At 41.4% G+C, this 15763-nt stretch overlaps 1 protein-coding gene across 3 annotated transcripts in view; it reads left to right on the top strand.

Annotated features, from left to right (window-relative positions):
- The window catches only part of bin3 (bicoid-interacting protein 3), a 53233-nt gene extending 37760 nt beyond the window's left edge, over nt 1–15473 (top strand). For all 3 annotated transcript variants that reach the window (XM_070210522.1, XM_070210520.1, XM_070210521.1), the window contains 7 exons: nt 6626–7039; nt 7352–8520; nt 9474–10926; nt 11711–11903; nt 11971–13187; nt 13252–13398; nt 14093–15473. In XM_070210522.1, coding sequence (XP_070066623.1) covers nt 7541–8520; nt 9474–10926; nt 11711–11903; nt 11971–13187; nt 13252–13398; nt 14093–14869 — 4767 coding nt within the window. In that variant the 5' untranslated portion in view covers nt 6626–7039; nt 7352–7540 and the 3' untranslated portion in view covers nt 14870–15473. The remainder of the gene's footprint in view (nt 1–6625; nt 7040–7351; nt 8521–9473; nt 10927–11710; nt 11904–11970; nt 13188–13251; nt 13399–14092) is intronic.
- The last annotated feature ends 290 nt before the right edge of the window (nt 15474–15763 follow it).

Below are 15763 nucleotides of genomic sequence, written 5' to 3'. Positions count from 1 at the left end.
TATGCTCTGGAAAGCGAATGCTGTTGTGATATGTGATATATTATGTTAAAACTAATTCACTTGGTATAGTACCATATCTGGGTAGATATGATTTGAATTCAATTAAAGCCAAGTAAAACAATAAGGAAGGCTCTAGTTGGAAGTGTTTGACTATGGGGATACTCAGAATCTTCTTCTATCAAATGCAAATGCAGTTTGCGCTCAGGTAGTGGGATGGGAAGGATACTAAATCTGTATATATTATTTACTCATTTAAGGAATCTGCTTAGAAATGAAGCAAGTTATCGATTATCAGAAACAAACTCGACCACAAAGAGAAGCTACGCTCAAAATTTCTCTAGCTTTTGTAGGTTCTGAGACACGGACGACACGGACAGACAGACGGACCCATGTTTGGGCAAAGCTATTTCGGCTCGGCTATTAATGTTGATCAGAAATATGTGCAGATTATATAGCCGGAGATGCTTCCTTCTCTCTGTTTGCACAAAACCATTAAACCCTTTTTACCCATAAAAATACATATAACCTTTTAAAATAATTATTAAATTATGAGTTTTAAAAAGTCTGCTTAAATATGTATATATTAAGAGAATACATAAAAACAACTAGCTGGCAATCAAATAATCGTACATTATAAATAAAGTTATGCAAATCGAGTTGAGTCTCGTAACCTACATATTATATACAAATGCATATTCATTCTTCTTTAAAAAAGAAGATCCCACATAATGGGAAGCTATAAAAACAAAAACCTCATCTATTTAAAAGCAACATTTAAAGCTTAGACCTGAGAGTTTTTTCTGTTCTGTGTTTCTGATATTTCTACATATGTTTAAATAGCTTCCACTCCATTTTACACAGTTGGATTATAATGTTTATAAAGTGCGCCTTAATCGAGATATATATATATATATATATATACAGATACATATTTGCTGCCGCATATGCGGGCTCATGCATATTTCAAATGTGTGGCAACATGGGCAACACATGTGGCGTCCTCTAGCAACAGACTGAAGTGGCCGCTCATTGTCCTGGTTGCGCGCATTGTCATCATCCTGTGTAAGTCCCATAAGGCACTGGCATTAAATAACACACGAATCGCTCTCGCTCCCACATCCACTTCCATTCGTTCTCTTTCCCTCTTGCCCAGCCTACTGTTAGGTGTTAAGCTGTGCTTAATAATGACGCACATTACATATGCAATGCGAGAAGCTGTTTTGCCAGGACATGGCACATCCACTAACCCCATGTCCAAGGACTCGGGCCGTGTGTTCCTGTCGATTCAGGTGTGTGTGTCAGGCAAACAAACAAATGTGTTGCTATTTGTTTTTCTGCGGCATATTCCCCGTTTCACTTGCTGTCTCTGTTCATATTTTGCCAGCTCGTATCTGTCTTTATGTAGCATCAAATTTGTTGCACTCCCAAAGGACTCAATTTCACATTTAAAACACCTGTGCCGTGTATTTATACCCCATAAACTGATTATGTGCAGTGGGTATGTTAAGTTGACATAATTTATGACTATTTGGCATTGAAAATATTTTATTTTTTAAATAAGCCTTATAATGTTATACTCAACAGCTGTGACAAGCTTTTCTCAAATGTTTTATGTTGCTTTTTAACAGCTTTTACTTTGGCTTATTATAAGTAATAGCTTAATACCCTAAGTCTGTGTGAACTTATGAAATTGAAAGTATAACATAAATATTTTAAGAAGCGTTTAGATTAAGTTTGCATTAATGCCAAGCTCAGAATATATGGCACATTATTATTCACATATATTATTCATGTTAAGTTTAACAGTCGCTTTAACATTTAAATGTTTAGTAACATTTATACTTGTAAATATGAAATTGCAACATTATTGTAAACCCTTGGCACACTCTTATAGTTGTATGTTAAAATCAACCGTTCTTAAAACTGCTTTGATAATTTATAATGTTGGGCCTAACAGCTGGGGCTGGCTTTTTATTACATAAGTGTGTTAACCGTAACAGCTGACAGCTTGAGATAAAAATATATTGAGCACCTAATGTTAAAGAGAGTATAAATTTCTACTTTGCAATTTACAGCGTCGGATTAACAGTCTGTACTCGATTTTACATCATTTCTGTAATGTGGCACACTTTTAGTTACAGTAGTATGTTAGCATTAACAGCTGTTAAAACTGCTTTAAATATTTTAAAGAATTGAAAAGTTTATTTAGCCACAAAAATATTGAGCATTTAGAAAGTGGCAATTTCTAAATTGCCAATAGAAGCGCCAATTTAACAGAGTCTATACGACTTTACAGGATATCTGTAATGATAATTTGGCAATGCCTACAACTAAGCCGAAGCCACAGTTTCATCATCAACATCATCATCATCATCATCATGATAATTTCTGTTGAGGGGATTTTTGAACAGTGCTTAGCAAGTTGCCACTTGTGGCAGCTTGTAGTCGCTGTGCTTCAAGCGGGGGCGGGTTGCGGCTGCTGGCGACAAATGAACTAATTTGATTTACATGCAAATTACATTTGGGCCAACTAAAAAACAACTTTCTCTGGTCGCACAGGACGATGGCGGCGACGGCGACGGCTACGACGACCACGACGTCGCCATCATTAAAAATGTTTACAAAATTAACAAAATTGACAATATCCGTTGGCCAGCTGCAAAAAAAAAAAAAAAAACAAATAAGAGTAAGAAGTTGGTAAAACGTAGAACGGAAACCGGGCAGACACACGCAATTCTTCCCGTACTCTCTCTTCACGCTCTCGCTCTCTCATTACCCGCCCCCCTTTCGTTGGTGCCTAAACAATTGCTTTTTGTTGTGGCCCACATTTCGCTGGTTTATTTAGGGTCTGTGCGCGAGAGGAACTGCTGCCAGCGGCAAACTCTTGGCACGACAACGTGCCGCATATGGCGTTGCACCGCCCACCATCCCCCCCACCCAACGTCCATTGCCATTTTGTGCGCGCCTCGAAATATGCAAATAAAAAATTGCCTTTGTTTTCTGCGGCAACGTGTAGGGCGAAAATCTTGGTCTGATTTTTTGATAGCTCTTCACTTGAACTGCAGGGAGTCGCTGGGTGGAAGGGGGGGAGGTGTGGTGCGAGGGCGGGGCAGTGGCCAAGAAGCAAGCAGCTTTCTTTTGGGTTTATCATATTGAGGTTAAGAGCTTTATATACGCGCTTTACTGTATTTATATTAATCCTTCACGGTTCTGTCTAGCTTGACTTTACTTTACTTTACTTTTACCTCCAGCGAAATGTACTTCCTGGTCACCTGGGATTTATGTAACTAAATGAAAATTACCTCCAAGTTGTTTATTGCTCGTCCTCTCCATTATTGGTTGAAGGGCGAAAATAAAATATTTTAACTGCTTAAATCGAGTTAAATGCGTAGATGCTTCAGTTGTTCATATAAGCAGGTCATATGCACTTCATTTCCTCCATGCTTACTTTATTCAACGAAGATTTAATAAAACGTGAGCTTATATTCACATAACTTAAGAAATATAATTATATTTATTTTGTCAAGCACACGTCCTCCATGGTCAACCAGTTAGCAACTGAACAAAAATATTTAAAATCTATTTAATAAAGCTTTAGTTTGTTTTTAATATTCGCATATATTATGTAATATATTTATATACGTGTCCTCCATGGTCACTTAATAGGTATCTTATCAAATTGTTGTCTTTATCATATTCGTCTAGTATCTTATCTTACCAAATACATATATATTTATCCCGGTCCTGTCAAACGAAAGTACTTTGATAAGTTTCCTCCATGGTCACTTTGTTGAATATTTATCAATTTTATTCAAATTCGATTTAGACTCTTATGCAAAACATATATATTTAATACATGTCCTCCATGGTCATTTAGTTGGCAACTAATTAACTGAACCTGAGTTTATTTCATAGTCGTCACTTTGGTAAGGCTTATAACCCATGTATTTGATCGCCAATGTTCTATTCATCAAGCCAGAATTGAATCTATTCAAAAACAATTTTTGTTGTATGCCCTGATGATGATGATTAATCGTCCTTTTTTTAATTAATCGTAGAACCATGCTGTGTGTTATATTTATTCGTATGTTCTGGACTTACTAGCCAATTAAACTTTTCTATCTGTTCAACTAATTGCACCTTACATGAACCGTTCCGTGTCGTCTGTAATATTTAGATCAAGCATTATAGAGTTTTCTGTTCGGAGTTCTCTCTTCCTCTTGTAATGTCAACTATTCCTATTTAGCAAGCAGATAGTCTTAGCATACATTCTTACTTCAGTTCATTTATTTGTTTGCTTATATAACAACTATTTCCTTAAGGAAACAGCTGGAAACCCTTTAAGATCTCACCTCTTCGCAATAATCGCATCACATGTCCTCCGTGGTTGCTTGAATTTAAATATGTATATGTGTATCTGTATATCCACCCAATCATCACATTTTAAATGTCTTCATACTTTTTCATACATATGAATGCTTTAAGCCCCTTATAGCATGCCATTCTATATATCATCCCATCCTTTACATTATCACACGTACTCCATGGTCACTTAATCTGCAATTAGAACGTCTTTAGCTGAAAAGTAATACAAGTTCTTTACGAATTCCTACCTTTTCATAATTCTCAAGCCGCTCCTTCAAGCTTGTATCATAAGCCAATTATATTATTTATGTTAATTTCTTTTGTGCTTCGTGTCCTCCATGGTCACTTAACATTGATAGAAACTCTTTTTAGAAATGTTTTACAAATGGTCCTGTTGAAATTGTTAAAAGACTTCAAGTACTGTTCAGCTTTCTATCTAGATTATAAACATATTTCTGCACTTGTATGCAATTTGACAAAAATGTCCCTCAAGTATTTTTCAGTGTGGAATTTCTTACAATTTTCATATAAAATGCATAAATTTATTGTTAGATTGCTTTCGCCGTCAACCGTTGAGCTGCTGTCAGATTGAGATACTTCAAGTTGCGGATGATTTAAATAGAGAAAATACACTTAGTTATGCATAGTTCTGTATGGGGGCCTCCCCACTTTGGGGCACCTAAAGAACTTTACTTGGGATACTTTTGCCCACCAGCCCCCCTGCTTCTTCTTGCTGTCTCTCTCTCTCTCTGAGCTACGATTTTCCTTTAGCATTTGTGCGAAAATCTGTTTTCGACTGTTTGGAATTTGCAGTTAGGTTTTTCGTGGCTTTTTAGTGAATGGGATGCGTGTTGTTGTGGGTAGTTCGGTCTTGGAATTGTTGCCGTTGCCGTTACCGTTCCCCACTGCCTCTGCCCGTGCTTGGCTGCAATCCACAAAACCGCCACGAATGGATAGGTAAAAGAGTGCTGCCAGCCAGCCACAATTTGCCGTGTAAATATTAATGCACTCATCGTACAGACGCCTTGGCGATGGGCGCGTGATTTATGTATGTTCGTGTTTGTGTCGCAGCTTTTAACTTAAACTGAAAAGTTACAAAAAATACTCAAAAATGTACTTTAAATTCGTTGCATTTCTGATAATCCTATGCATTCTATGCTTCGATAGCACAAAGTACGAAACTATCGATATATCGATTATAATTTAAGAAAAACTCAAACTAAAGCAAAATATCAATAAAATAGGATTGTGTTTTAGATTCAACGAAAATGTCAATTTGTTTAATCAACTTGCTTTGGTACTAGAAGTTTGTGTATCGATATATCGATTAGTTACACACAAAATATATGAATACAACATTTTAAATACTCAGTTTAAAAGAATAGAAACATGGAACTTCTTGTAGGTGTTTAGTGTAAAAGATGTGCTTATTCTTACCACGAACAAGATATGAAGCGCAATAGTTTAAAATATGATTTGAGTATTTGTTGTATCGATATATCGATAAACTACATATGACGCAGCGTGAGTCACTTCTAGCACAATGAAACATGAAATTCTTGTAGTTTTGATGAAAATATGTGCATGTTTTTAGGACAAACAATAAGTATAGATAACTATTCAGTGTAATGCTATCGATGTTAGATTGATATATCGACATATCGATAAGCTACACGCGGCACAAAGTGACCCATCTCTAACAAACTGAAATACACTTTGCCCAACCAAGGCGTTTGGGGCCAGCTATGGGTTGAGTTAAGTTGGATTGGTAGCTATGTAGGATAGCAGCACTTGTGGGTGGTGATGGGCGGGTGTTGGGGGTTGTTCGGGTTGATGCAGAAAAACGTCTGTGCTCAATTTTTCAAAGCTCGTTTGTGTCGTTGCTGGGCTCGTTCGCTGGTTCGTTCATTCGGGCGGTTCGTTCGTTGGTGGCTGACTATGCAAATAATGAATGCAAAATATTGCTGAAGTGTGTCTGAGGCGAAAAGCAGCAGAGCAAATGCGCTTGTTGGGGTTGGGTGGGGCGGTTGTGTGGCGGCAGTAGAAATAGGGGCGAGAAATAGTGCTGGAAAATGTTCTTTAGAACTTTGCACTTTTCTATTAAGTTTTCGGGTTGTGTGTGTGTGTGTGTGTGTGTGTGTGCGTGCGTGTGTTCGTGTGTGTGCTTGTTGAGAGCTTTGCGCTTAAACTACTATCGCTAATTAAATTTTCAATTAATTTTTAGCCATTCTAATTTTTTTTTATATTTCGTTTCTTGCAGCTCAACACACAAACCGAAACGGAAACGGAAGTGTGAACGTGCAGAGGAAGTAAAAAGTTGCCAACAGGAATTGAAAGAAAAAAAGATAACATAGTTCAACACAACGGGTCGTATGATTAATGAAACCTAAAGGAGAGTTTTAAAACTTAAAAAAAAAAAAAGGAAAGAAAAAGTGTGACAAGCAAAACAAGAAAAGCAATTACAATAATATGTTCAAATACGCCGTATTCAAAGATGTCTGCATTAAGGCCGGACACTGTGCCATCATCTCAGATCCCGGCAAGGTTGCGGGCTGAGCCAATAAAAGTGTGAAATTCTCGAGAAATATGTGGGAGACTTTTTCAAGAATTTATGCAAAACTCACGTGAAATCTATACTACTACATGTTAAAGAAATTCCAAAGAATTTTTAAAAGTGAGTTGTACAAAATTTATTTATATACATTTTGGAAGCGTGAACTAATTTAACATCTTAATTTTGTGAGAGATTTGATTATGAGTACGAGTTTTCTTTAAAATGAAAAAATTTAAATATATAGATTTTATATTTATTTAAATATTTTTTGAGAAGCTAAGTGCTTACATTTTTCTTTTTAATTTTTATTTATTTATTTTAATTAATTCGCGCATTTTATTTGATTTTTATTTACTTGTTATGCTTCTTATATATAAAAATAAATAAGAACAAAGCAATATACTAAACTTAATATTTCCCTTCCAACAACAGATGGCGCCACAGTGAAAGAAAAAAATAAATAAAGTGCATATCAATACTAAAATGTCCCTGTTCGGACGTCATGAAATGTTTAAGAAAAAGTGTTGAAAGTGTGTAGAAAAAAACGAGGCAAATGACAGTGAATTCAAAAGTACCCTAACAAACTTCGACAGTGTATATATAGTGTATTTTTTCTTATGAATGCCTAAGACTGGGCAAAAAAAGTTGTACTTACGCAAAAGTCACAGAGTAATGGATAAATCGAGTAGCGTCAGTCCAAGTGAGTGTCGCGTAACCAGATCAAGCATGACGCCAACGCTGCGGCTGCAGCAGAGCCCCAGGCGTCAACAGCAACAGCAGCAGCAGCAGCAACAGCAGCAAGCACAGCAGCAGGAGCAGCAGCAGGAACAACAGTTAAACGATGAACAGCAACAAATTAAAGCCAAGTCACCGCAGCAGCCGCTGTCGACGTCAACGTTGACGCCGACGCCGGCGCATCATCAGTTTCGTGCGCCCGCACAACAGCAGCAGCCAACCAAGCACAAGAGCAGCAGCAGCGGCGGCAGCAGCAGCAACAACAACAACAACAACAACAACAACAACAACAATAACAACAACAACAACGGCAGCGGCAGCAAAGCCTGGAGTAAACGGCAGCACAAGACGAGCGGTAAATACAACGCCAGCGCCTGCGTCGGCGCCAGCGCGCAGCAGCAGCATCATAATCATCATCATCACCATCATCAGTATCCCCCACATCATCATGCCAATGGCAGCGGCGTCGCTGCTCAAGCAGCTGCCGGCGCCGGCGTCGGTTCGCTGCCAACTGCCGCCGCATCGGCAACTGCGGCCGCAGCTGCCGCCCACAAGGCGGATCTGGAGAACATACAGAATATCAAAAATCAAATAGCTAGCGGACCCGCCCATAGCGGCGCCCATCATGGCGGCGGCGGCGGCGGCAGCGTCGGCACACATCACAGCGTAGCCGGTAGCGCTGCTGGCATTGGCAGCGCTGCCGGCAACGGTGGTCATCATCATCACAATCACAACACGCGGCTCGCACAGACGGCGGCAGCGATAGTGGGCAATGGTCTGCCCATGGCCGCAATGGACGCCAAGTTGGGGCACGGGCACGGACTGAAGGGCCAGCAGCAGCAGTACAAGAAGATGCTGACACACAGGTAACGTAACGTAAACCAATCTCAGCTAACGTAATTCTATGCTAAATTACGTCTCATAAAATAAGTTAAACATGACGTTAAGAAAAATGCTATTACGTAATTTAATGTTACGTGCAAAATAATGTAATGACACTCTTTCACTCTCTTGGTTGTTATGCCATATTTAACATTATGCATTGTTGCGTTACATAATTTTGCCTTAGGGTGCTTGTCCTTGAACGTTACGACAAATATAACCCTACGTATTGTTATGTATTATGACGTAAGAACGTCTCATAATGTAAGGTAGGTAGTGTGAGGAATGAAATGTAACTTTTTGTAACGTAACAATGTTATATTTACTAACATACCGATAATTGGCATGACTTTGTTTAATATAACGTAATTAATTCGCTTTATTGATCTGCTACGTTTAACGTTATGTATTGTGATATTTTATGTTACGAAACGTAAAGTCTCATATAATGTGTCATAGGTACTTGTACTTGATAAAATATATAGCAAAACGTAACGTAATAGATATAATGCTACGCTCTGTCACGTAACTTAAAATATTTAAAACTTTGAACTCTTCTTTAACATTTGGTACAACAATTTAACATTACGTAAGAAACAATAATTTATTGGAAGAGAACGTAACGTTATGTTATGTTACGTAACTAACTACGTCAATCATATAATATGTTAACATGTTTTAGTTGATACGTTACTTAATGAAACGTAACTTTGTTAGGTTTACATCACGTAACGTGACGTAAGCGTAACGTAACATTATTTTTAAATAATATAGAAAATATCGAACCATATATTTATTTAAATATCAACACTTTTGAAACGTATATTGGTTTTTAAGCATTCTCTAACTGCAAATTGTCGCTTTGGGGACTTTTATGTAAAGTTTACAGTTATAATATTGTTATCTAACTCTATCTATCTCTTTCTTACAAACGCAGAGGTCATCATCATCACGTGCTGTGCGCCGGCAACAATGCGAATCACACGTGCTGCCTTGTCACTGGCTGCAATGGAAGCGTCGGCGCCGCCGGCAAGGATACGCAAAGCAATAAGGACACCAGCTCGCTGAGCGGCAACAGCAGCATCATATCGGGCAGCGCTGCAGCTGCGGCGGCGGCGGCTGCCAATGCCGTGCACTATTGCTGCGGACGCTCCAAGTTCTTTTTGTCTGAGAAACGTTTGCGCAAGGAGGTGATTGTGCCGCCAACGAAATTTTTGCTCGGCGGCAACATCTCGGATCCGCTCAATCTCAATTCGCTGCAGCACGAGAACACGTCGAATGCTTCGTCGAGCAATAATACGCCAGCGACGACGCCGCGTCAGTCGCCGATAACGACGCCGCCGAAAGTGGAGGTGATTATACCGCCGAATATACACGATCCGCTGCATCTGCTCGATCCGGTCGATTCGATGGAATATGAGAAGCAGCTGACGTCACCCATGAAGCGGGGCGGCATGTTGACGCGTGGCAGCCACTTGAAGCTGCAGCAGCAGCAGCAGCCGCATCATCGGCAGCACAGGGCGCGCAAAAATCGCAAACGGCGGCGTTTCGATTCCAACAACACATCGTATGCAAGCGACGACGTTGCAGTCGCTGAGGGCGTTGCGGAGGCGTCGACGCTTTCGATTTCACTGGAAGATGCGCCAGCCGCAGCAGCAGCTGCAGACGCTACTGTTGTAGTCGGAGCCGTCGGCGGCGCAGCAGCAACAACAATAGCAATAGCAGCGGCAGCTAGTGAAGCTGCATTGATAACAACAACAGCGGCGACGTCGCCTGTAGCTGCACTGAGCGCCACAACGCTGCTGAGCGAGGCGGCAGCGTCGGCTTCAGTTGAAACAACGGAATTGGCACAACAGCAGGCGCATGTGCGCTCTCGCTCGCCGCAGGCAGCGGCCACCGCCGTGGAGGAGACAACAACGCCAGCGTTAGCAGCCGGCGCACAAACGCTCTCCCCACTGGAACAAATGGAATGTAACGTGGTGCGGCCGGCAGCGGCGTTAACGTCATCACCATTACAGTCACAACAACAGCAGCAGCAGCAGCAGCAGCAGCAACAGCAGCAACATGTGGCCGTAATTGCCGAGCCGCTGAGCAGCGACAACAGCAACACGCTAACAGTGCCTGGCGACGGCAGCAGCAGCAGCAGCTCAGTCGATTTGGGCCTAGGCGCGGTAACAGCCGCTTCGACGTCAGCAGCGGCGCTGGCTGTGGCGTCTACGCTGGCCGATCGTCGTGCGCTGGCCAGTCGTGATTTGCGCTTGGATTTGGACAGCACGTGCTACGGTGTAGGCGGCACGGGTCTGAGCTTTGGCGCTGGCAGCGCAGCCAGCTTTGGCAGCGGCAGCAGGAAACGTAAAATAAGCGAGAGCAACAATTCGCAAAAGAGCAAGGTGGGTACGAAATGGAATTGAAATGGGCTCTCGACCAAGTGCGTGTGTGTGTGTGTGTGTGTGTGTGTCTCCGTGAGCTTGTGCATTAAATGTTGTTGTGGGGAAGCAAGTCGCAAGTCAATCGCTTGCTTTGTTTTGATTGCTTTTGGCTGTTTTTATTTGAGAGTTTTGTTGTTGTTTTGTTGCTTGTTCAAGCGTTGCTTAGATTGAGGTTAAGGGGTCAGGGGCGGCAATGAAAGAACTTTCTAAGGGTAGCCAAAAGCGATTACAAATTCAGCGAAGCTGTTTCTAACGTGTGTGTGAGTGTGTGTGTGTTTGTTGTTGCCAATCATTTTAATAGTTGTTTATGGTAAATATTAAAAATGTTTAATTAAAATATTCAAATTTTATAGATAGGATTTGATGCGTGAGAGCAACTAAAAGGGAAAATGTTACGTTCATTGGATTTATTCAGGATGTTAATAAAATTGTTTATTTTGTGGTTTAAATGTTGAACTAAAAGACTGAGAAATCGCTATTAAAAGTAAGAAAATGTAGGCTTAAAATCTTGCTTGTGAAAAGTATATTCAGAAAAAAGAGCATCCAGATTGTATAGTACTTTACAAAACTACTAAAGCAAAGTGTTCCTTATAGCGAAGGACCACTGTCGAGACTGGAGGGTTTACTTTAAGTATGCAAGTGAAAGCGTAAATAATTGATGCTCGGGTTTGAGCAAAGCTCGACCCCGATTCCATTTATCTTGAAACATATTTGCTCATACTAAACGAGGTCCGAAACCTTTTAGAAATTCCATCGTCACGATGCCATGGATAAAATTGTTAGCCCGGTGGTGCCACAGCCGGGCGCCTGGAAGCGGCCGCCGCGTCTGCTGCAGCCAAGTGGGGCACGCAAGCCCAACACGCGACGTTCAACGTCATTTAGCGAAACGGAGCAGCTGAGTCCCGTCGAGGAGCTGCCGCCCAAGCCGCTTATCGAGGGTAAGTCTACAAATGCAACAACTTCAAAGCGAACGTCCCTTACAACTCAATTCCCTCCACCTTACAGTGGTGGAGATACCGCGTGATGACACGCCTGATCTATCGGAGCACGGCCTGGGCAGTCCGCTGAGCACCATTTCCGCGGCCACTTCGCACACGGCCGGCGAGCCGGATGCACTTGCCGCGGATGAGCCGGCAGCAGCAGCAACAGCAACAACAGCAGCAGCAGCAGCAGCAGCAGCGGCAGCGGCACAGCCAGTCGTGGGCCTGATGCTGGAACCAGCTTTGATTCCGCCACTGCACAAGACGCCCAAGTTTCGGGCGGATGGGCTCAAATATCGCTATGGCAACTTCGATCGTTATGTGGATTTTCGGCAGCTCAACGAATTTCGGGATGTGCGTCTGCAGGTGTTCGAGCGGCACGTTGAGCTCTTCCAGAACAAGGACATACTCGACATTGGCTGCAATGTGGGTCACATGACCATCACCGTGGCGCGCCACTTGGCACCCAAAAGCATACTGGGCATTGACATTGATCGCGAGCTAATTGCACGAGCGCGACGAAATCTTTCCATATTCGTGCGCATACCCAAGGAGGAGCTACTGGCGCCGGAGATTAAACAGGAAGCGGGCGTGCAAGCACAGGCACAATCCGTGCCGGAAAAACTGGAGCCGAGCGATGCCAATGCGCACAAGAAGACGCGACGCGGCAAGAAGCGACGCAAGGCTCAACAGCAGCAGCAGCAGCTGGCACTGCAGCAGCTGCATGCACATGGCCATCATCCACATCATCCACATCATCCACATCATCCACATCATCATCATCACCATAATCATCATCATCATCATCACCATCATCATCATCATCAGCATCAGCATAATCATTTGGATTTGCAGCAGCAACAGAAACTGGATGCACTGCTGGTCAAGCCGCACGAATTCTTTCCCATCTCTTTTCCGCTCACCTATGGCGGTATACCCCACCTGCCGGCCACAGGCAAATCGCCGGCAACGTTCGCTGCCGGCTGTAAAAATCAATTTCCGCAAAACGTATTCTTTCGCCAAACGAACTATGTGCTTAAGGATGAGTCCCTCATGTCCAATGACACACAGCAATACGATCTCATATTGTGTCTCTCGGTCACCAAGTGGATGCATCTCAATTTCGGTGACGCCGGCCTCAAGTTGGCCTTTAAGCGCATCTTCAATCAGCTGCGACCCGGCGGCAAGCTCATACTCGAGGCACAGAACTGGGCTAGCTACAAAAAGAAGAAGAACCTGACGGTAAGTTTTTAGTAAATATTATACTTTCTACTGTTTAACACTAACTTGAAATTTGCCTTTGCAGCCGGAAATCTACAATAATTATAAACAAATCGAATTCTTTCCCAACAAATTTCACGAGTATCTGCTCAGCTCAGAGGTCGGATTCAGTCACAGCTATACACTGGGCGTGCCACGTCATATGAACAAGGGATTCTGTCGACCCATACAGGTGAGAAAACAATTAAGATAATCTATTTAGAAAGCTGTAAAATAATTGTATGAAATAAGTATTTGTATAGTTGTATGGTGTGCGCTTTATATGCTCAAAAGTATTCAGGAGCTTATGATCGAAATTATGTTAGATATTATAACAAGTTTACCCTCAAGTGTGCCCGGTGGCAAGAGCTCTGTCCAACTCTTTTTGAAGCTTACGAGTCTCTTGTTTAACTTTCGTTAGCTTTAAGATTGTGTCCAAAGTCTTAATATATTTGTTCAATGCTTTCAATAGGCCAATTGCCATTAAGCTTTAAGAAAATACAAAATACAGTGCATTTTTGTGAAGTGTATTTGCAAGAAAATACAATCTATATTAATATATTATCTACATGAGTCTGTCCTTTTCCGTTCCTTTCAAATAGCTTTAACGTATCGCCTCTCTATGCGATTTTCATAGCCTCAGGTGCTGTCGACGTGTTTGTTCTACAAGATTCTCCCACTCGAACTCTCTTTATCAAATAGATTTATGCTTTTTGCGATTTTCGTAGCCTCAGGTGATGCTTTTTCAAATAGCTTTTAAATATCGCCTCTCTATGCGATTTTCATAGTCACACGATACGTTTAGATATGTCTGTTCTGCGAGCTTCTCATCCTCGCCTCTCTGTGCAATTTCCACTTACTTGATTTTCCATTTTCTTCATTTGCAGTTGTACGCCAAAGGCGACTATACGCCGAATCATGTGCGCTGGAGCGATGCGTATTATCCGCAGACACCGTACGAGGCATATCGCGGCATCTACGCCACATTGCCCGCCCATCGAACGGGTGGCGGCAGCAGCAGTGCAGGCGGCAGCCACGGCGGCCACGCCCAACTGCATCTATTGAGCAGCTCGACGCGTTCACAGAACTACGATACGCCGCATTATGCGGGCAGCGCCTCCGGCTCGGCCAGCTGCCGCCAGACCCCAATGTATCAGCATACGTACAATCCGCTAGAGACGGACTCCTACCAGCCCAGCTACGACATGGAGTATCTCAATCATATGTACGTGTTCGCCTCGCCGCTGTATCAGACCGTTTGGTCGCCGCCGGCATCGCTGCGTAAGAGCTCCTCGCATACGCCCGTCTTTGGAAGCGTGCGGGATGCCGAACTGGATGGCGATGGGAGCATCGGTGGCGGCGGCAGCGGCGGTGGCAGCTATCATCGGCACGTGTATCCGCCGAATGATGACACCTGTTCACCGAATGCGAATGCATGCAACGCCTTCAATTCCATACGCGACGCAGATACGGAGGACTCGAATCAGTTGCCCGGCGGCAGCAGGCGGCATGTGTATGCCACAAATTGTGGCGAGAGCAGCTCATCGCCGCAGGTGAATCATCACGAGGCGAGCGCCGAATTTGTCGACGCACTCATGGACGATGAGCAGAAGACGTTGGCTGCTGGCAGCGGCGCCGCTTACTGTGATCTCTCGGATGCCTAGAGTGGACGGACGGACGGACGGACGGACGGTGGGCAAAATTGAAACCAATTGTGTCAAAATGCAAAAATTCAAACAAATTATATTAACAAAAATTTATAAACTAAAACAGAAAATATTCAAAAATGAAAACAACAAATAAGTTAACGATATGTTGCGCTGGTTCATTTGATTTTAAATATATGTATATGGCATACAATTAATTTATATATATATTTAATATCTATATATGTATTTTATATATATTTTTTAAATATATATATATATATATATGCAACATTTATATGTGTATGTACATATCTGCCAAATCCAATCAACAATTGCAACGCATCTGTTTAGATCAATGTAAACGCAAACGAGACGCTTATGATTTTCTGTAATATGAACTTGCATATAAATACATATATATATAAATATATATATTTTTTATATATTGTAATTTAATGGAAGTGCATAAAATACAAATATATATATATATATATATTATATATAAACATTTACCATAGCCTTCGTATAGTAATTATATATTAACTAAAATTGTAATTTGCTTTCCAATGCAATTTTATATTATTTTCAAATATATATATATATATATATATATCTATTTTCTTTTAAAAATTCTCTTGTTAGCTGTTCAAATCTAAATTTAAGTTTTTAATGTAAATTCGTTAAGCAATATACACAAACACATACCCTATATGCCGTAGCTTTATAAGCAAATTAATTGTGCTATATATATATATATAGATTATACGTATATATATATATGTATATGTGTGTGAAAATTAACTGGAAAAACAAACCGTATAAAATGCAACTATTTTTGATTAACGTATTTGGAAAACGCTGCAAGGGATCGATGTAAAAATAAATATATAAAAATAAATACAAAAAATT

The sequence above is a fragment of the Drosophila virilis genome, chromosome 5 (assembly GCF_030788295.1).
Source record: "Drosophila virilis strain 15010-1051.87 chromosome 5, Dvir_AGI_RSII-ME, whole genome shotgun sequence".
Taxonomy (NCBI): domain Eukaryota; kingdom Metazoa; phylum Arthropoda; class Insecta; order Diptera; family Drosophilidae; genus Drosophila; species Drosophila virilis.
The sequence above is the reverse complement of the archived record's forward strand: the minus strand, read 5'-3'. Positions and strand labels throughout refer to the sequence as shown.